Source organism: Osmerus mordax, chromosome 2 (genome assembly GCF_038355195.1).
Source record: "Osmerus mordax isolate fOsmMor3 chromosome 2, fOsmMor3.pri, whole genome shotgun sequence".
Lineage (NCBI taxonomy): Eukaryota > Metazoa > Chordata > Actinopteri > Osmeriformes > Osmeridae > Osmerus > Osmerus mordax.
Window position 1 is genome coordinate 18,326,241 of NC_090051.1, and position 21,205 is coordinate 18,347,445.

Below are 21,205 nucleotides of genomic sequence, written 5' to 3' on the forward strand. Positions count from 1 at the left end.
AAAGAGCCATCTAATTTTCAAGTACATGTTATATTGTCCTTAAAGCACATAACACCTTACCGGCAAACAGACAGAAATCAGAAATGCTAACAGAATATACGTATCTCTGATTGACAACTATATGGTATAATCTAAGCTTCCCCTTAGCCACAGAGCAACTTACATACTGTATACATTACGGACTTGGCCTTTTCTCTATAGTAGTTTTGCTTTGTCATTCAGAGCAATATGTCTGTTTTTTTTTTTTTAAACCTTCTCTCCTTTTTCACCCCATCTAACCCCACGCATGTCTCATTACAGTTCATCCTTTTGTTTCTCCAGCATTCATAACTGAATCCCTATGTCTGAACCTCCAGGCCATAAATATTCATAAATGGACTTATGCTGTGCGACATCCTCAGCTTGTCGCTAGTCAAAGTAGAATGGAGGAAGCTGTCCCACTTGATTCAGGGCACTTGTTTTTGCTGAAATTGTGAGTGTAAAGTTTTGAAAGATCTGATAACACAAGGAAATCACGTTAAAAGATATTTCAACAACTATGTCTTGGAAAAAAAGGTTTTAATAACTGTTATAACTCTTGGCAATATTGTTTTTTTGATGCTCGGTATTGATGTCATTAATGCACAAGAATCATGTAAACTAGCCTCATTTCCTCCACAATCCAAACTTCGGTTAGTCATACTGTGCATATATATATATCTTAAAGCAGAACCATATTCATTTGATTAAGCACATGGCTAGAAACCTAGGGCCAACATCTCTTAGTCACAGTCTGACTACTCAGTCCCAGACCAGTCATTCTTCACTACTCCAGCAGTTTCTATTGAGCTTGCCTGGCCGAGCCACAGCCGGAATATTCTAACCAGGAGGGTTCCAGAACTCTACTGAGCAATCATGTGACTACTGACAAAGACTACTGGGACCTTCATCAACCTGGAAGCACACAGACACTCAAGCCATGTCTCTTGGCCTCAAAGACAATTGCAGTTCTACCTTAAAAGCAATACATGTTTTCATATAATGCTCCACTGCAAAAATGTTATAAAATAAAGGCTATTTTCGATCCTTGCAGGATGGCGACCACTGCCACTTGAGAGAGGGTGTTTGCAACCTAAGGCTCCAGTGTGTATGTGAGTGTGCACGTGCATAAGAATGCCCTACCATGCAGGTAGAGGAAGAAAGTATATCACCTATCCATCCAAGGTGTCGTGTCAGAGGTTATAGCATAGTATCTGTACAGTATCTAACTCTATCCTGAGAATAGAATGCTATATGCAGGTGACCCTACACCCTCTATTTCACTATTCGGTATCAACTACAAAGCTGCATAGCACACACACATGCTCTTTCATTTCTCCCCCATCCAGACAATCACAAGCAGACAGTGTTAGAAGTACTTTCTGCTATTTGATCAGAGTATGGCAGATTCAGGACATGATTAAGATTCAGGACATGATTCAGATTCAGGACATGTTCTGATTCAGGACATGTTCTGAGTTGTTCTGGGTCTTGTTCTGAGGATTCCGGTTCTTGTCGCTTCTGGCTGCCAGGAGGGGAGTTCTAGCTCTCCGTTTCCTCCAGGCGCCTGGAGAGTGGGAGAGAGGAGGGCTGCTGAACGGAGGTGCTGGTTCCTCTGGACATTCTGGGGTCCTGGTCCACCAGGGGGAGGGGGGACAGGCTCCCCCCCACTGCAGGAGCCTTCAGGTTGAGCTCGGACGTGGGGAGAAGGGGCTTGAGGATGCTGACCAGGCAGAAGGCAGAGCCACTGTTGGGGATGAAGTTGACCTTGTTCTTGTCCGGAGATAGGAACGCTGGGATCTCCTGCCCTCGCTTGGCCCTGGGAGGAGAACAACACACAGTTAGAACTGCAAATCATGCCTCAGCTGTCTCAAGCTGCTGACAGGACTATCTCTGTTTCAAGGTTTGACAGGCTGGGAGTACTAACATTAGCCCACAAGCTAAGAGATCATGGCCAAAACAATCATGATGTGCATGAGAAGTGGAGCTAAGATCACTGACTGTGTTTCCTCGAAGACCTTGACTCTCTCGCAGCCCTCTGGAGGCTCTCGTTTGAACATGTAGCTGTTGTTGGGTTTGGGGGATGAAGCGTACTTTGGCAGAGGAGAGCTGGGACACACATCTAGGGAAAAAAACACAGTTGGATATCATCAGTACTTATTAATTCATTCAGTCTCTCTGATTAGCTGCAGATTGGGGCTCCACTTCCGTTGGTGTAAAGGTCTCAGGTTTATGTTTCAGGGGTCAGTTTCCAGCTTTCTCAATGAATATGTATATGTCGGCTTGAATGTGTGAGTGGGGGAAGGTCCTCACCTTTCTCTCTGCCCTCGTTCAGCAGCTCCTCGCTGGGATAGGGACTCCCGTCCTCTCCTTCTCCCTCCGCGTCGTCGTTGGCGACAGCCAGGAAGTTGGGCGACACCGAATGCGAGCGGCTGCTGCCGTTGCTCTGGTTACCGCCGGCGTTGGTGCCGGCGGTGGCCGAGGGGGTCTGGGTGTTAATGCTCCGGGAGCTGCTGCAGCGCTGGTACAGAGGCGGGGGGGCACGGCGCCCATCCGGGACGTCCTGGGGCTGGACACACAGCAGAGGGACAACCTTAAGCTACATTTACATTCATTCATTTAGCAGACGCTTTTATCCAAAGCGACTTCCAAGCGAGAGCTTTCCAAAAGTGCATAGGTCACTGATCATAACAACGAGATAGCACCAAACCTTGCGGGTAGCCAGAACATGAAGCATACATTGTGAAAAAAGAAATAAGTGCCAAAGGCAAGAACCTCGCTAACAGTCATTCCTTTAGGAGTTCCTAATGGTCACAAAGGAGCCCTGATGTGGAACTCTGTTCTGGCCGAACGGATGCTTCTCCACCAGGAGAGTCGGGTTGTCCCCTGTCCTCACCGTGAGCTGCTCCCTCTCAGCCGGGTCTCGGATGATGATCCTCTCGATCTCCTGGTTCAGGCCCTCCACGCTGTTCCGGAAGCGCGACACCGAGGTCTTGGGGACGGGGATGAGGACACTCTTTGGGACTGGAGCCTGGAGCGGACGAAGGTGGATGAGGTTTACTACGTGTGCTCTCAGGGATTCTATAGGGGCCCTGTTCAGAGTTGAGAGGCTCTCGGTGTCTTTCATGACTTGGATGAACCCAGCATTAGCATCACAATAGTCCTACCACTCAACGAGAAACAACAAAGCGATAACACCAAACTGCTTAAATTAACACTGCACCATGATATGCGTGTGCGGAGACAGTGTGTGGGCTCGTCTGTTAGTAGTTCATCTCTAAGTGTTTCCTACATCTCAGCAGGCAGTTGGAGGCACAATAAACTCTGACCATAAAAAGTTACATCGACTTAAACATGCAACACGTATTCCTGAAACGAATCTTTTCTTTGACCAAGTTCATGTCAAAGATATTTTAGCTCCACTGACCAATAGCTTTTTATAGCTGGCTACTAACGAAGCAAAACCCCAGTGACCTTCAGGTCATCAGCACAACGACAAAAGCAGATAAATCAGCCATGCTAGGAGGAAGAAGAAAAGTAGGAGGAGGAGGGAGAGGAGGAGGCTTGGCTTTTGTCACAGTGTCCTCGTTGCTAGTCTCAGGGGACAGAACAAGGTCAGATCCCCCACTGGTCTCAACAATAGCAGATGACTCAGGGAAACTTCATGGGATGCTTTTTGGGTCACGAACAAAACCACCAGCAGTGGCAGCCATCTTGCCTGTTGTCTTTTAATGTAAGAGACAGACAGAGCGAAGAGCTGAAGCTAGTTGGGGGAGGGGAGACATCAATAATGTTCTGACCACCAGTGCGATAAAAGTAAATAAAGTAATTATAGAGATTGAAACTTGATGCATTGCACTTAATGGACAACCCTTCATAACCAGACAGACATACTAGACAATAGATAGACAAACCATAGAACAAACAGTTCTATGGTTTGTTCAAACAAAAAACAGTACTTATACAAGCACAGTACATTAAAATCATTGGCATTGCTTGTGTTTGTCAGATTGCTGGTGCTGGTTACCATGCCTGGTCTGACACTGCAAGCCAGGCACAGGAATCTCTTTGAAGCCAATCATGTCCCTATTCATTTGACCAGTTTGGACTTATAAACCCATGTGATTCATTAGACTATTCCCTTTTAAGAGAGCTTTTCACAGAGAGAGGTGACGCACAGTCACACAAACATAAAACCACACGTATACAACTAAAAAAGGTACAAGATCTCCCTATAAAATCTATGGCATCAAATCAAAGTGAGGCAGATTCTGGAACACCCCAGACCAAACACTGTAAAAGAAAGAGAAATACAACCTTTTCTTTTTACAAGTAACCCAGCTAAAACATCTGTGTTGATTCATCCCGAGCAGACAGTAATTCATTGCTGTTTTACTGGTATGAATGGGGTGGTAAAAACAACATGGCCTCTCTCGCCACCATTCTCATATCTGCCACTAGTGGGTGCTGTTGTTCCCTAGTCTGGCTCTCCAAACGGAGGGCTCATCATACACTCCACAGCTTCCCCCCCACACAGAACTCTACTAGACTAACATTTACCCTCTCAGATCTCTCTGAGACCTCATACTAACTTTCACATGACTCCCAGACTGAGGGAGGACTGGGAGGAGAGTGTTGACAGAGTGAAAACGACACAAACAGGCCTGATCCCTGCTGATTGGTAGGCCTACTGGCTTCCTGTTGAGAATAAACTAGGAGATCATGGGACAGGATATACTCAGAGGGAGAGTAAGCACCCTTTAGCTACGACTGGGCCTCTTTGATTTCTGCTCTGCATCTCTCCAACCGTGTTTTATTAAATACAATCAGATAGGGACGGAAGGACGCATGTTAGCAAATTCAAATGTGGCCAGGGCAGTCCTGAGGAAACTCTGAATGTGAGCTACGGTTACTACTGAGATGTGTGTGGACAGTCTGAGCTGAACAACAGTCAGCCCTCGCTGTATGGTCTACTGTACAGCTCAATAGACCGTCTGTCTGGTGGCTGTTGTCCAGGACTTCAAGAGGCACAGCTGACCTGACCCTTCTGGCAGCAGCAAGGGGATAATACTCCAGCACTGCTGCCTGCCCGCCTGCCCGCCTGCCCGGCCTATAAGCTTGTTTTTTCTCCCTCCATCCAGCTTTGCTTTCTTTTCTTCCGTTCCCTTTCTTTCCAGCCCTCCTTTTATTTCTTGGAAGAAAGCCGCTTCATGACTGCCACTTCATCTTTAGCTCCTTTTTGAAAACATAAAAGAGCTTTTTGCACATGCACACACACCGCAGCACCCCCCCCCCCATCCCCCCTGATAACGCATGCACACACACACACACACACACCACAAACCCCTACCCCCTCCACATCCACAGCCCAGCGAGCAGGGTGCAGCCCCCTTCCTCTGCTCTTGTCCACAGCGTGGCCCTGCCTCTCCAGAGGTCACTGTGTGAGTTCTGCATCCAGGAGCTTTTACATCAATCAGCCCCCACATCCCAGAGGAAACAAGCTGGAAAGGCCTGGGGGGAGTGGGGCATGCTCCTTTTGACAGGGGCAGGTGTGTAGCTTTGTGCCAACTACACACATACACACCCACCAGGGAATAACCATTATTCATCTCACTGAGCCAATTAAAAAACCCAGATCTGTCTGCTTCATGGTTGAGCTTCAATAGTCTATGGAGGTATCCTTTCTTTCCTCCCTTTACCTGCAATGGACTGAGCGGGATTAGCAGAAATCAGCATTTCTGATAAGACCAAAAATACCTCTAACTAGGGGTGTCGTCACATTGGTCCTGATTTGTCAGGACAGACGAGCAGCAGTAGGCAGGTAGACAAATTCACTGGAGACTACCCGTACTGAGCTGCGTCCCCAGTGTTAGGCCACTGGAGAGCCTGGGGCCGGAGTACAATCTAGACGCAAGGCTGGGGGTCCACTCCTGAGCTCACTGAAGGAACACAAACACACAGTTGACAGGCATAGCACTAACACACACACACTCCAAACAACCCCAGAGTTGCTATGATTAAGCTATGTGGGCAGCTAAGGCCCGTGGCTGGAGGTAGTGTCCAGTCTAAACCTCCCACTCAGCTGCTCCCCATTACAGCTAATAGGAACCAGAGACTGGGCCGAGACAGGGAAAAACCCAGAGCAAATAAACCCGAGGAGAACTGGTAAAACACTCCCCACTACCCCTGCTATGAGGAGAACTACAGGCATCTCGACACACATAGAAACACACACACACACACACTTGTTCATAAAATATTGATGCATTGTTCGACCTAATGATTAATATAGAGTAGAAACATATGCTCTGGCCGATTGCTATACTACTGAACATGACATTTTCCTAGAATGGAAGCTCAGGTTTTCCAGGGAATTCACTTTCGTTGATTTTTCCGTTTCCATCTTTCAGCGGGAGAGAAGCTGGGCTGTGTGTAATGCCTGGGGAACAATGTTTTACACGAGCGCATCAAAGACCTGACTCTGCTCCTCTCCCCATCTCTCCCCTATCTAGATGAAGTATCCAACACACAGGAATACATCATACAGGTACAGACAGCCACAGAGCCTGCGGTACAGGGCTGATTAAGCATGTTTTTGTCAACCGGTTGACAGGGTTCAATATCGTGGGCTGATCCCTACACAGCGACAGATGGTGCATCAGTCTGCCACAGGCACAGGAACAAAAACCCCAGAACCCACAAGTACCCCACCCGTAGTCTCTCACACACACACACACACACAGACACGCACGGGAGCCCACGCACGCGCACACACACACAGGCTGTCCAGAGTGTGTCCTTTAATTGACTGGCAGGCAGGGTACAGTAGGGAATGAGGCGGCGTCACACAGGCCACATGCTGCTCTAATTCATGGACAAACACAAAACAGCCAAGGACAGAGCAGATCGCAGCGCGAGAGGCCCCTGGAGAACACACACTAATTTATTCACTAATTCACTCCTCATGAAGAGAAGCCTTTCAGCCTCCATTGCTGCACCTGGCGTTGGCTATTAAGCCCCACAACACACACACACACACCCGGACGCGCGCTCAGACACTCACAAACACACATGAAGAGAGTTGAGCAAACACTCGCGCACGCACACTGGCATGAACAGAAGACGCAGGCAGGCATTCACGGAGCAACAGGCACACAAATCAAGGCACGCTTCCCCCCCCGCTTCTAAACTCCTCGCCTCGTGTCTCAGTTTGGAGACATCTGTTCCCCCGGGGCTCAACGTTGTCCAACTCTGCCCTCCGACCACTGGGCTCATGATACACACACACTCCGAACCACGCCACTGCAACTCTATGTCATCACTATCAGTGGCCTCAGTAAACAATACATGCAATGCAATGCATTTGACCGAGTCCTTATGCTATTGTGTCTACTCATCCAGGTGATGATGAACAGAGAAAAGAAAAACAAATACTCCAGGGTCACCGTAGCAACTGCTAACACAGTAGCCCCTTCCTCTCATCCCCTGAGGTGTGCCAGCTCACTTGTGATTGGTGGATGGCAGAGTGGTTAATGGTTACCACAGCGACCTTGTCGTCCTAACCCTTTGTGTTTGGTGGGTGGGTGATCTCACCTGTGATTGGTGGATGGCAGCATGTTTGCCGTTGAAGGGTGACTTGCGGTCCTTGTCGCGATGGTGACGGCTGCTGTGCTTGCTGCGCTGGAGCTGCTGACGCAACTTTGCGATCTGTGGGGAGAGAAACATGAGAGAGAGGCACAAAAAGAGAGAGGTATAGGAGAGACAGAGAAAGAGAGGCATAGAGAGAGGTATGAGGAGAGAAAGAGAGGAATAGAAAGAGAGAGGTATGAGGAGAGAGAGAAAGAGAGGCATAGAAAGAGAGAGGTATAGGAGGGAGAGAGAGAGAAAGAGAGGCATAGAAAGAGAGAGGTATGAGGAAAGAGAGGCATAGAAAGAGAGAGGTATGAGGAGAGAGAGAGAAAGAGAGGCATAGAAAGAGAGAGGAATGAGGAGAGAAAGAGAGGCATAGAAAGTGAGAGGCACATTCCAAATTAGACAACAGAGAAAAGCACTTGGAAATGCAGTATATATAAAATAAATACACAATTTTTACTATTCTACAGGTTGTAAAACATTAGTTACTGTCCAACAATGTGGTCAAATTACATAATGTACAATTGTTTATTGTACAATATTTAATAGATTCAGATCTTCTTTGTGTCAGCCCATGCAGGTCTTGTCCCAAAACATTCCAGGGTGATTATGCTACACACACACACACACACACACACACACACACACACACACACACACACAAACACAAACAGACGCCACGCCAACGCCGCACACCACCCTGCTGGGGTCAACCCTTCCCTCTACATCAACCCCTAGAATCCCTTCTGTGTGTGTGTGTGTGTGATCCAGCCATCAAGGGGAGGGAATCGGATGTCCTATTGATAGTAAGGTCTTTGGTCGTTTAATCAATAAATCAGAGCTGGTAGCACCAGGCTAGTTAATGACACGTTAGCATAATGTCTCCCTCATTATCCAACACAATGGTTGGGAGGCATGAGAATCCACCCTTCCCAAGAGGACAGACAGACATACACATTCCCAAGGAGCAGAGAATAGCCCCCCTGGACTGCAGCACTCATAACTATGCTTCACTGACACCAGAGTATTTGTCAATCCAAAGTAACTTTGTGTCTCTCTCTGTTACTCATTATTGTGATGAAAACGATTCCAGAGAAATATGACAATGTTCGCCAAGTTCCCTATTGAGTTCAGCTGCTGACAGAGGAAGAAGGAATGTTTCAAAAGCGCCGTCATGTGACTCCCGGCGAATTACTGTGAGTGGCTGCAAGGTGACTCGGAGAGGATGCCATGTGGAGAAACCAGGAAATTGACAGTCGATCAAACTAAAAAGACACCGACACAGTTTAGTGGAGAGGCCAAACGAGATATCCGAGGACGGCTGTGATCCAGGAGGATCTGTGACCAGTGACACCCAGACAGAGACGGAGAGAGACAAAGCCAGAGAGGAGGAAGAATAGAAGAATAGGTTGAGGGTGAGTTTATAAACTTGCCAGTCATACAGAAGAGGTAACCGTGGAGGACTGGGGGGTGTAATGTGAGTTGACACCAGGGCTACTCGCGGTTCACTGAAGATTCAGAATAATATGATAATGACACACAGTCTGCCATGACCTGCGCCCCCTGGCCCCCTCCCACCCATCATTGGCCCCCCCACCAGGCCAACCACATTCACAGCCCCCCACACAGAGGGGTGAGGGCAGCCAGAGATGCCCCCTCCTCACCCCCACCCACCACTGCTCCCAACCTCCTTTCTAGCCCCTCTGAATGGAACAAAGAAAGGCTGGAGGAGCTGGAGGAAGAGAGAAGGTCCTAAACGCGTCTGTGTGTTGTGTGTGTGTGTGTGTGAATGTGTGTGTCCTGCTCGCGTCTCTGACCTCCTTAAGCTGGTCAGTGCTTCCCCAGGAGGCTGACCGCTTGTGGGAGTCGGTCTTCTTCTCCTCTGAACATTCATCTGTCCAGGCGCTGGGGGTCTGGAGATGCGCACACACACACACACACACAAGAGTTTGTTAACATATTACAATAATTGTAGAACATCTATATTGTGTTAAGCTAACAAACAGTTGGGCCAACGAGCCTTCACAATAATCAAGAAGTTTTGTCCAGACTTATTTCTTATTCAAACTTCTAGAACATTATAGGGTTGGGGTAGGCTTGGTTGGTGGGTGAGGATGGGGGAGGTGGAGTAGTTAATGGGAGGATTGGGGCAAGCAGGGGGTCACAGAGATGACAAACAAACTGACAAAGCCTTTTCACCGCGTTGCTCTGTGGCTCATTACTATGGAGCCTGGTCTGTTTGCTAGCCAACAAGCCCTGCTCGCTTCTAAATGCTGCTTTATTAAAGCTGCGTTTCTGAATCAGCCATCTTTGAGGATGTTAGTTTGTCACGTTGGGGAGTGTGTGTCAGCGTTCTTCAGAGTTTAGCTGTGCTAAGGAGGCCCGGAGGGAGAAAAAAAAACAACTGAAGCTGTGATGATGATGCAACTCCTTTCAACAGAGAACGCCAAGTACACAAGTAGATCCTTCACCACCAACTCAATCTGCTGGATTTTAGGAAAGGCAAATCCATCAAGACAGTCCTTACCAGATTACACTTAAGCTATGCTCGATTGATCTTTTCTGGAAAATTGAACCAATTAAGTCATCCCAAATTGTTCCAACCCTACCCATCCAAGTCATCAAGCAGTACAGTCGGGCCAAAGCAAACCCTGACTGAATGTGCCCAATTCCAGTCTCCCTGTCTAGCATAGTTAGGTTCTGCAGAGGAGAAACAGCAGGCTGCATTGGAATGAGAACTTTCTGTAAACACAAGGAATATATGATCTGGAACACTGGACTGTAAACATGCAGAGACACAGCCTCCATGTTTACTGAAATGTTACCATACGATTAGATCAAAAGTCCATACTCCTATCAAAAGAGTTAAACTGCTTACCAAAGCAGTTGGTAAGACTAACTTTGAGAACTGTGGTTTCAAACTCCATGGCAACACACACAAAAAACACAGAAGTACTTTACAACACTTCAGTGTGTGAGTTTGGCCAGAAATCAACAACGTTCCTGATTCTCTCTCTCTCTCTCTCTTGCACCATGCAGCAGAAACAGCCTCTCCTCATAAACCTGTAATTACAGCTCTTATGCGCCTGTGAACCAAACCAACTGAATGCCTCCTTCCTTCGGAAAATTCCTGCTTTACTCTCTTTCCCTCTCTCTCTCTCTTTCTCCTTCTTTCTCTAATTCAATGACTGTAGTTTACACTCTCCTGGCTGTAGTTTAAACTGCTGCTTTAACGACAGCGAGTGGTGGATTTATAGTCTCGGTCCAGGAACACACAAAAACACATCATCCCCGAAAAGATGGTGCTACAACAACACATTATCCTACTAGCCTAGTAACATACATACATACACACACACACACTGCACTGAACTCAATAGAAAAACAAACATGGAGGGCAGTCTGGAACCCTTCAGATTGCCAGGGCAGATCAATAGGACTGGATCATCAAACACCACGTCTGGAAGCAATAAGAAGTGACTTGTCCAAATGCGGAGTCTCTCTTTTAAATGCAATTAGTGAAATACTACACTCCAACCATCAACATAAGTTGATCCTTGGTCTTCAACTGTTTAGGCAATAAGCCTATATTCAGTTTGTTCGACCATTTCACACATGGTATCAATTTACATAACCCCTGCCTGATTTCAACATCAACTGGAATAATACTACTTCCTAGGGTGACTGAATCTTTGCACAAAACAAATACACACTGATGAACACGTCACTCTCTCCCTCTCATCCCTCCGTTTCTTCATTCTTCTTTCCATCATTCCATCCTCCCTCTAGTTATCCCTGCCATTTCCTCTCCATCTCTCACTTGCCCCTCACTCTCCCTCTCTCTCTCCTGTTTCCAAACCCATCTCTCCATCTTAAATCTGGGTTTCAGCAAAGTTGTTTTTTAAAATCTGTGTCTCACTCATAATCCCATTCGAAACATCACTGACACAACTGGACATTCCTCAAGCTTAAGTAATGTAGGCGGTGGTGGAGCAGCTGGGGCTGCTAACTGCTGACCTCCTTTGGTCTCCAGGGAAGAGCCAGAGAAAGTGTCTGTCTGGGCTAGTTGGCTGGCCACGTTGACAGGCTGTGAATTGATCAGTGATAAATAATGAACTGTTGGCTTCTTTCATTCTCTGTGCCGCTCCAGTGTCCCTCTCCAGGCTCCTGTTTCAGCCTGGTGTACAGGGACCCCGGGTGGGTGGAGAGGGAGGCATGACTGGGCCTGTTGTCTCCCTGATAGGGAGGCCTGAGGCTGGGCTACTGACTGGCTCTCACAGCCCCCGGACCTCCAGAACCCTGCCAGAGATCACTTCCTCTCCTTCCCACAAGTTTAAGATTTCCAGCTGAACTGGCTGGCCGGCGGATGGCCAGGCACACAGAGACAGCTCTGTGCACCAGCTGGGAGGACTGCACAGGGGGGAGGAGAGGATGGGGAGGAGAGGAGAAGGGAGGATTAATTTTTGGGGGGAAAAGACAAGAGAGAAGGGCAGGAGCGTGAACAGGAACAGAGAACGCAACAGAGAGAGAGACGGAATGATACACACTATGGGTCGGGATAGAGACGTCTGGCATCATCCTGAGACAGCGTCTGTGTGTCTACTGTGTACGTCCATCTGTCTGGGTCGGTCATATGTACCCCACGGTCATTTAGCTGAGCGAACAGTGTATACGTCTGGCTTTCTCCTTAAACACTGAGGCCACAAACTGCCAGACGGGATCTGAAATCCCCTACACACCCTGTAAAAATACTTGGTAAAAGGCAATTACTGTGTGCGGGTTTGGGCTCCTCGTGTAGCATGTGCTCCAAGAGAGAGAGAGAGGGTGCGTCAACTTGAAGTGTGTAGTTACAGTAGATCTGAGGGGGCTGTGGATTAGGGGGACGGGGAGCTGGGGGGCTGGAGCTGAGGGGGACTGAGGCTCAGACTGGGGGCTTATAGCGCTTGGGCTGAGGCTTGGGGACGGGACTGAAGCAGAGTCTGGAGCTAGGGTTGAGGTTGAGTCTGGGTCTAAGTCTTGAGTGGATTCTGGGTCTGGAAAACCTGGGTTACTGTATGGGGCTGGGAGTCTGGGGCTGTGGGTAGAGCAGAGTGGAGTAGCCTAATGCAGGAGACAAAGGGCTCTTTATGTGCCGAGGGTAGGCTGGGTTTAGGCCCTCTTTGAAGCCTGGTCATGGGTAGAGGCCCAGGGCCTGTGATGTAACAACAGTCTGCCCGTGGAAACCAACACAGGAGATGAAGTCAAAACAATCCAGAGGTCTAATATGAAACATGCCTGGACTGAGACGACACAAGCAAATCTCCTAAGCTTCCAACTCCATAAATACAGTTAAGATGGAAGGTGGATTAAAACTCCTACTATTTCCGTAAACACTGAAATCTTACTCGTGAGGTGAGGCTGAGGAGTAAATCTGTGTATACTAAAGATGCTCTTTTGTGGTATAGGGAATACACTAGGATAGTGCAAAGAATTGAAGGCCACACAGTCTGACCTGATGACGGAGATAGGGTTCAAACAAATGCTGTATATTTATCATACAGAATATCCTATGGAGCTGTACACAACACACAGGCATGCGTACACACACGCAACCTCCCCCTTTTCTCTCTATGGGCGTTGCGTGTGACACAGCAGGCAGAGAGAGTTGTCAGAGCTGAACCATTCTTCTACCAGCTCTGACGCTGGCTGGCTGCTTGAGTACAGGGGACCTGAGGGCACTCTCTAGGGGTGGTGGGGGGGGGGAATTGGGGGAGGGGGGGGAGTAGCCTCCCTGTCTGCCTGCAAGCTCACCGCAGGCCTCTAGAAAGACACAAGTGTCTGGAGAACATAGCTGAGATGTTTTGCTTGTCAGAGAGAGAGAGAGAGATGGGATTAGCATGACAAAAAGCTCTTTCTTGTTCCAGTGTGACAGCGCTGCATGGTGGAGTCTGTGGAGCTGCAGCGCCGTGACTCCAGCCCGACATCAAACACCACACGCTTTCCAGCCATGCAGCACTGTCCTTGAAATGCCCTTATTACTGATGATTATTATTTACCAGCTCTTCTACAGCACGATCAGATAAGAAAAACATCAGCAGATGATTCAATAAGTTTATAATAATGTTTGGCATTTAATTATCTTCCGTGTAACCGCAGCAATATGTGAGGTAGCAATCTTAAACCGCCATGTGGTTCTTATGAGACCCAGGAGAGAGTTCCCCCTCTAGGCTACCAGTTTCCCCCCCGACTCCTCTCTCTGTCACACTCTCCACCTATATCACTGACTTTGCTCCAGGTCCATATGTAGGTTCCAATCCAGGTTCATGTCCAGGCCCAGACAGTCTGCTCCGCTGAGGGCGACGCCACTGTAGCCAGTCCTTTGGTGCTGCAGTGTGTGAAAGGAGCAGTGATAACAGCCCAAAAGCTCCTGTTATTCCTGGGTTTATGGGCTCAGCTGACCCCCAGGCACGCACTGCTGTAATTTTAGACCTGGCTCCAGTTTTTGAGAAGCCCGTATCTATCACTACCCCTCAACATGAAACATTTCTAACTATCCCCACCCCACGCCATCCCACCCTGTCCTCTTGAACACACCTCAGAGTGGAGGAGGTACGTGTCTGCTCAGGTTGCTTTGGAACAGAATGATAATTACCATTTTCCACTGCAGTGTGATTCAGGCTAAGCCTCATATCTCCGGTTGCCTTTATGACACTTTCTGAGGCCAGACAAAGAGCTGGATAAAGCCTGAAATACAAGCTACTGTTGTTATCAGGTCAACACCCCAGTTACAGCACCATGGACTGCTGCTGATATAACACTACATAACCTGGCATAACACAAGTAGCCTGAAGGACGGGACTACACTGATCACACAGATAAAGAAGTATATGTGACATTGCTGACTGGCTGAACTACTTTCTAACATGATACTGTTGGTACATTAATCTGACTGAAACTAACATGAAGCCTTCTTCAAGTCTTTTAAGATGATTCGAGTTTTATCTGCGTTTGGTTAGCTGACACTAAACAGGAGCACTAGTTTAAGACTCTTCCGTTCACATGTTGTACAGTAAGTCTATGTGTTTACTGCTGTGGGTGAGTACAGTTCACTGGGTCCACTGGGACCTGAGGCATGCTTAGGCCTGGTTCCTGTGTTGTTGTTTGGTCACTAGGTGTGAGTCAAGCTCCATGGCAACCCCTAGAATTGAGCTGATTCTGAATCTGGTTGTTTTGGCGAAGTGTTCAGGGATGGAACTCAGTAAATGTCGACCACATTCCACACTCTGGGGCCTAGGTTCCACAGTACGTGTCTATGTTTGTATGAAAGACTGGTGAGTGTGTGGGTTCAGGTAGGAGGAGGTTGGTAGACCATGTGTTTGTTTGAGAGTGTGTGTTTGAATGTCAGCATATTGGAAGTGTGTGGGTTTAGGCAAGAGGCTGCTGGACGAATGTGTGTTTGTGTAAGAGGGTGTTAAGAGTGTCTGTCTGGGAAAGGGTTTGGGGAAGGGAAAGTCTTAGGTCTGAATAGGGGAAGTTTCATCTAGAGGGACACAACAACAGGCTGCCACTTAGACCCACAACAGAGAGTAGCAGTTTTTTTTTATGAAAAAAATAATAATAAGAAGAAGAATAAATTAACAGAATGTGTGGGGGGGTCAAAGTAACATGACAACAAACATCCTCAGCCACTCTGGGCTTCCAGCAGGAGGAGGATGGCAGGATAGGACCCTGCCTTCTTCAAACAGAGGAAAAGGAGAAAAGTGGTAGGAAAGAATGCAGCCATGACAGTGGGCTGTCTGGCACACCATAGCGCTCACCAGAAATATGCTGTCGTTTCCTCTCATCGCTCTGTCGGCTGGGGAGAGGCTTCCTCTCTTCCTCTCTCGGTCTCTCTTTTACTGTTTCTCTCTATCTTACTGCATCTCTCTGTCCCTCTGTCTCTTTCTATCCTCTCTAATATCTTGTAAAACCGTTTGTTACCACAATTTACTATTTAAAGGCTTGAGTGCAAATAATTGAGATACCTTATTTATGATTCAGAGATGGCATTATTGTGTTTTGACATGAATGACATATGATGAGGATGTGTTATTCTGTTCCATTTCTGTAAATAACAATAACCTGGGAAATAAAATGATTGTCTCTGTACAGTGTTGTGTGTGCTCTTGGGTGTATAATTATATATCTATATATATATATATATGAGGGGAGAGTATTGTGTCTAAGAGCATGGCGTGTTGTTGGAAGTGCAAGTTGTACAAGGACTGTTGTGTCAAATATGCTTGGGAGTGGGGGGGGTGTCCTACCTGTGTGGATTTGTCTCTCATGAAGGGGCCACAGGGAGCATGGGCTGCATCGCGGGGCCAGTGTCCGGACAGGTAGGGTCCCGTCAGGGCGTCCAGAGAGGATGTGCGACGGATACAACTAGTGGAGGAGGAGGAAGAGGAGGAGGAAGAGGAGGACAGGCCAGCCAGGGAGTGCCTGGCTCTCTCTAGAGAGATAGAGGAGAAAACAGACATTCGGATTAGTATGCATACATTTAGGTACGAGAACAGAAACTCTTGTTTATGAGTTTAAACGTTGTAGGTCCTTTGCAGAAAAGGAGCATAATGTCTTGATTGTGTATGACAGAATATACATACTTTACAATAGAAAGGGGGTTCATGAATGAATGCTTTAGCTGTGTGTAACAGCTCCTGCTTATCCTGACAGTGTGTAACATTGGGTCTGTGGAATTACTCCTTAGGCCCAAAACAACAGTTTGATTAGATGGTTGGGGTGTTTATCCAGCCTGGCAGACAGGAGGTTGGGAGTGTAAGCTGGGCGGAGTGGTGCACACTGTGGGGGCACTGGTCCTCTCAACCCGACCTAAAGCTGATTAACTAATGACTGGCTGAGCTGAGACAGGAGGCTTCGAGGAAACAACCTGTTTGTTTTGACCTACATTCTCTCAAGAGTCTGCGAGTAACTGTCCCACCCCCATCCCCACCCCTCCCCCCTTTCTCTCGTCCTCAGACCGCCATCGATTGCAATGTTCACCGGTTTTCAAAGACGCCCTCCTTCTGCCCTCTTTCCACACTTCTCTTATCACCCTTCTTTCCAGGAAACCGACACCACTGTCGGGACATTCAGCCACGCTGAGTGAGGAGACTTACAGAGAAACCAAACCGACAACAGCTGCCATTTTGAGTGAGTCCATAGAGAATGCCCAGGATTTCAACAAATGACGAGCACCGTTTTCAAGATGTTATTTTTCCAAAAGCTCTCCCTTGTGTTTCCAGTAACACAGCCAGTGTGTGTGTCTATGTTAAGTGCATGTTAGCTATTCTCTTCCAGAACTGTCAGGGGAGCTAACCTGGTCTAGAATGGAATCATCATTAGCATTGCTTGTTTGCCATTTCCCCTCCTGGCAACTCATATACACATACACACACTGTGTGAACAAACATACAGAGTGAAAAAGCTACCATCAAAGTTCACAGCAGAGACGCACAGACAGCCAACACGTACAGTAGAAGTGTAAATCACAGCTGTCATCACGAAGACAGCTTCATGACAAGGCCATCCTGTGAGGGCTTCAGAGGTCTGAACTCAAACACACACCACAACTGTAATGCAGTAAGAGTTTAAACACACACACACACACCCCCCTTTGAGTCAGTTCTTGACTGGCCACACCTTTGTCATGTGCCATCTACCTTTACAAGAGAAAGAGACACAGTGTAAGAAAGAGATAGTGTGTGCATGTTTGAGGGTGTGTGTGTGTATGTACGTGTAAAGCATCACGAGTTAGGATTCTCTCAAACACACCCACCTAAAACAAACCAAACTGGCATGCTAGGGCATATACTGTGGTTATCTCAAGCTCACCCTTATTCTCAGTCAGACTATACACACTGCCACATACCTACCGGAAAACATATGTTTTGACGCTTCACCCCCCCCCCCCCCCCCTACACACAGAAATACTTCTTTCCCTCTTGCCTAGAAGAAGTCAGAATAGATAGTGGTCTTTGCAATCACTTCAGAACATTCCAGGGATCCAACCTGGTTCACTAACACTCAAAGATAAGCTCCAGACCTCTGAGACTATCTGGGGCCTTCTCCTCACAAGCCTGGCCCGTCAGCCAGCAACAGGGAACTGACAACTAACCTCCCTTCACTTGTCTCCTTCCACCCCAAATCCATTCCTGCAAACCAAGAAAGGAATGTGATTTAACATGTTTCTTATGCTGCAATGGTGGGTTTGCTTCTCGGCTACTGTTGAAATGTGTCTCTCCCCCATCTTGATCCTTCCTGTGTTACATTCGCTCCATCTCTTTCTCTTGTCCTCTTTCAAGCCATCTGTTTTTGCAGCACAAGCATGGATACTGTGTGTTTATCATCTGGAAAGTTACAGGGCTCTCCGGGTGCAGACTGTGGACTGACTGAGCAGTGGAAAATGCCTGTTATAGGATGAAAACAATCCATCTGCATAGATGATGGTGTGTTTAGTTGAGGCTAGTGAAGCAATGATTCTGGAGCCGGACAGAGGCCTCAGCAAACCCATGATCAGTCCTCTCTGGAGCCAATTACTATGATCTCCAGAGACTGGAATTAAAATAATCCCCAGATTAATCATACTTTATTAATCCACTGAGCAGTATGTATGGTCAAACTACTTTGTATTAATAAAGGATTAATGGGAAAATCAGAAGGAACAAAACATGGTCACCGGAGGTCTACACATGTTCCTCCAGCTCCATACTAGACCCCCTCCCTCCTCCAGCTCCATACTAGACCCCCTCCCTCCTCCAGCTCCATACTAGACCCCCTACCTCCTCCAGCTCCATACTAGACCACCTCCCTCCTCCAGCTCCATACTAGACCCCCTACCTCCTCCAGCTCCATACTAGACCCCCTCCCTCCTCCAGCTCCATACTAGACCCCCTCCCTCCTCCAGCTCCATACTAGACCCCCTCCCTCCTCCAGCTCCATACTAGACCCCCTCCCTCCTCCAGCTCCATACTAGACCCCCTCCCTCCTCCAGCTCCATACTAGACCCCCTCCCTCCTCCAGCTCCATACTAGACCCCCTCCCTCCTCCAGCTCCATACTAGACCCCCTCCCTCCTCCAGCTCCATACTAGACCCCCTCCCTCCTCCAGCTCCATGCTAGACCTCAACTCTGCTACAGACCGCAAACCCTTACTGACCTGAGGTTCAGTACACAAGAGGGTTCACATTTCTCTTGTCTGTTTTTTGATGCATGGTACACTCCCTTCCCTACTTTGCAACTTCCCCACCATCTCCAAACACACACAGACACACTCTACACACACACACACCCTTTCTTTGCTACATTTTCAACCAGATGGGTTTTTCCAGTTCTGTGGCTGCTATTAATACCTTGTATGCAGAGATCAGTAGTACTCTGGTGGGGTGTATATACATATAGGAAAAAAACACTACACAGGCCATGCAACACCATGACAGTAGACATGATGCTAATCTGTTCAAGGCCCAGAGGTGTTTCACAGTCATTTATCATGAGAGGTACATGGAGCAGGCAGACATTGAGTAAACAATGTAGTCTTCTCTGTAACCGTCACCTCACAGGTGGCCTGGATCAGGCCACCATACATCAGATATCAATCTAAGCCTTTATCCTGACTAACTCGTGAGCTAACCTTGTGCGGCCATCATTCATAACTGGACACATCTTGATAACTTCATAAATTCAACAATAAATGGAATCACACTTTTTTTCCATGAGACTCGTCCTGGAAAGTAAGTCTATGGCAAGAGTATTGTAAGAGTATGAGGCAGCACGAGCCCGCACATGCCTGTCGCCCAACCTGTAGGCTATTTCTAATCTTTAAGATAACACAGAAACTGGTAAAGGGATTATTTGCATACAGTAAAATGTATAAACGGCAGCAGCATGTGTAACTTGGAATGAGCAACAGTCTGGACTAAAGTTTGAGCATTGCTATAAATACTAATTAAACTTATAGCAGAGTGCATGTTAACGTAGTTACAATAATCGCATGTTGTTGAACTTTACCATCAGGCGAGCCAGGACTGACGCGCTCTGGGGACTGTCTGTCTTGCTCGGGTGACCACCGTTGTGACTGCACCGCTCTACCCCTCTGGCTGCTCAAGGATGAGGATGAAGGTGGCGAGGCCGAATAGGGTTGAAGAAGCTGTAGGGAGGCTGTCACCACTGAGTAGTCTGATTGCCAGTGTAGCTGCTGGGTGGGTGAGTAGCATGGGGAGCCTCCGGCGACTGAGACATGCGGCACACAGAGGCTGCATAAGTTGACACTAGCCGTGCCGCTGTGGTAGCTGTGAGTGTTACTGTGCGGCGACACCATCGGAAAAGTCAGTTGTTGTGTCGGTGATGCTGGAAGAAGAGGTGATTGTGTTTGAGCGGCTCGGAATGTCCCGGAGCTAGTCGTTGATGATGCAGTCGTGTTGGTGGGGCTGCCTCTCAAAGAAGGGGAGGCTGTCCCGGTTTGGAGGCACACAGAGCCTGTGGGACCGACATTGGATGGAGACGGGGACGAGGAGGACAGTGGGATGGCTGAAACAGCTGTGGAGCTGACCGAGACAGCACGAGTGGGGCTTCGGCTAAGTGAAGTCTGCGTGCGCATTCCAGGTGCCTCGCCTGAACTACTGTGGAATTTACCATTACCGTTGTTATTGTTGGAAGTGTGAGTGGGGCTGCCGCCTCCACTGTCGGCACTGTGAAGCGACTTGGACTGCAGGGGGGGCTGTGTCTGCGGTCTGAGCTGGAACGGAACCGTAGCCTTCATGGGCAGAAGACGACTAAACAAATTCATTCCTGCGTTGCTCCCAGAAGCTCCCGGGCCCCCGGTAACACCGACACCACCACCGGCTGCGCTGCCACTTATGGCCAAACAATTCGAAGTCGGCGACCCGTTTCTCCTAATTCTTTGAGACATGATGCCAATACGAACAATCCTGTTGAGCTAACAAAACAGTTGTACCAAGTTCAGCATGCGTATATAGATGTAGTTCAACAACGTAGTAAAAAGAAAGCCTTTGGTACCCCTTTCGAGAAATAACCCATCTAACTGTGTTGTCCCCTACCTCAACAGTTCCCAGACCATTTGCCCCAGCCTCTGTAGTAAACTAACTGCAACTTTCTCGCCACGCACATAAGGATCTTGCTCGACCCTGCCCTCTCAGCATATCATTGGCTCACCTACCCACAGTGGGAATTTGTCACTGGCCGCCTGGTTTCTCAAGTCCCGCCCTTCACATCACCGAACACAAACTATAGATGCATATTTCGGACAACTTTGTGTTGACAACAAATGGGGTTATAACTCGATGACAATACATATACACTTGATATAAATAATCTATATGTCAATAAATGCTTTTATAGGAGTTACATCGTCTACCAAGGTATTCTTCCAAAGCAAGGCATTAAATGATTTGGACTTGAGGAAGTAACCTCGTCACATCTAATCACAGGATTTAACCAACTCCCTAGCAACTTTTTTCAATGTTTTATCCAAAATGATTCATATTGACTCTCTTCTCCAGTCTATTATCAATAAAATGTAC

The 21,205-nt window shown here is 47.7% G+C and overlaps 1 protein-coding gene across 2 annotated transcripts; it reads right to left on the reverse strand.

The window, feature by feature from the left end:
• Positions 1-541: 541 nt before the first annotated feature.
• Positions 542-20,741, reverse strand: fam117bb (family with sequence similarity 117 member Bb). Of its 2 annotated transcripts, XM_067229259.1 has the most exons (8): positions 19,674-20,741; positions 15,936-16,120; positions 9,468-9,563; positions 7,612-7,725; positions 2,915-3,049; positions 2,332-2,587; positions 2,020-2,140; positions 542-1,837 (listed from the first exon to the last, which is right to left on the reverse strand). In XM_067229259.1, exons 1-8 carry the CDS (start codon positions 20,572-20,574, stop codon positions 1,561-1,563), a joined length of 2,085 nt encoding a protein of 694 aa, XP_067085360.1. In that variant the 5' UTR covers positions 20,575-20,741; the 3' UTR covers positions 542-1,560. The 2 variants fall into 2 exon arrangements, with proteins under 2 accessions (XP_067085360.1, XP_067085365.1); XM_067229264.1 differs by lacking the exon at positions 9,468-9,563.
• Positions 20,742-21,205: the final 464 nt, after the last annotated feature.

Coding starts and splice junctions, on each gene's coding strand:
- fam117bb (XM_067229259.1), bottom strand. CDS start 20,574: ATGTCTCAAAGAATTAGGAGAAACGGGTCGCCGACTTCGAATTGTTTG. Junction 16,121..19,673: donor CAGTCCTGGCTCGCCTGATG/GTAAAGTTCAAC, acceptor CTATCTCTCTAG/AGAGAGCCAGGCACTCCCTG. Junction 3,050..7,611: donor CTGCCATCCACCAATCACAG/GTGAGATCACCC, acceptor CGTCCGCTCCAG/GCTCCAGTCCCAAAGAGTGT.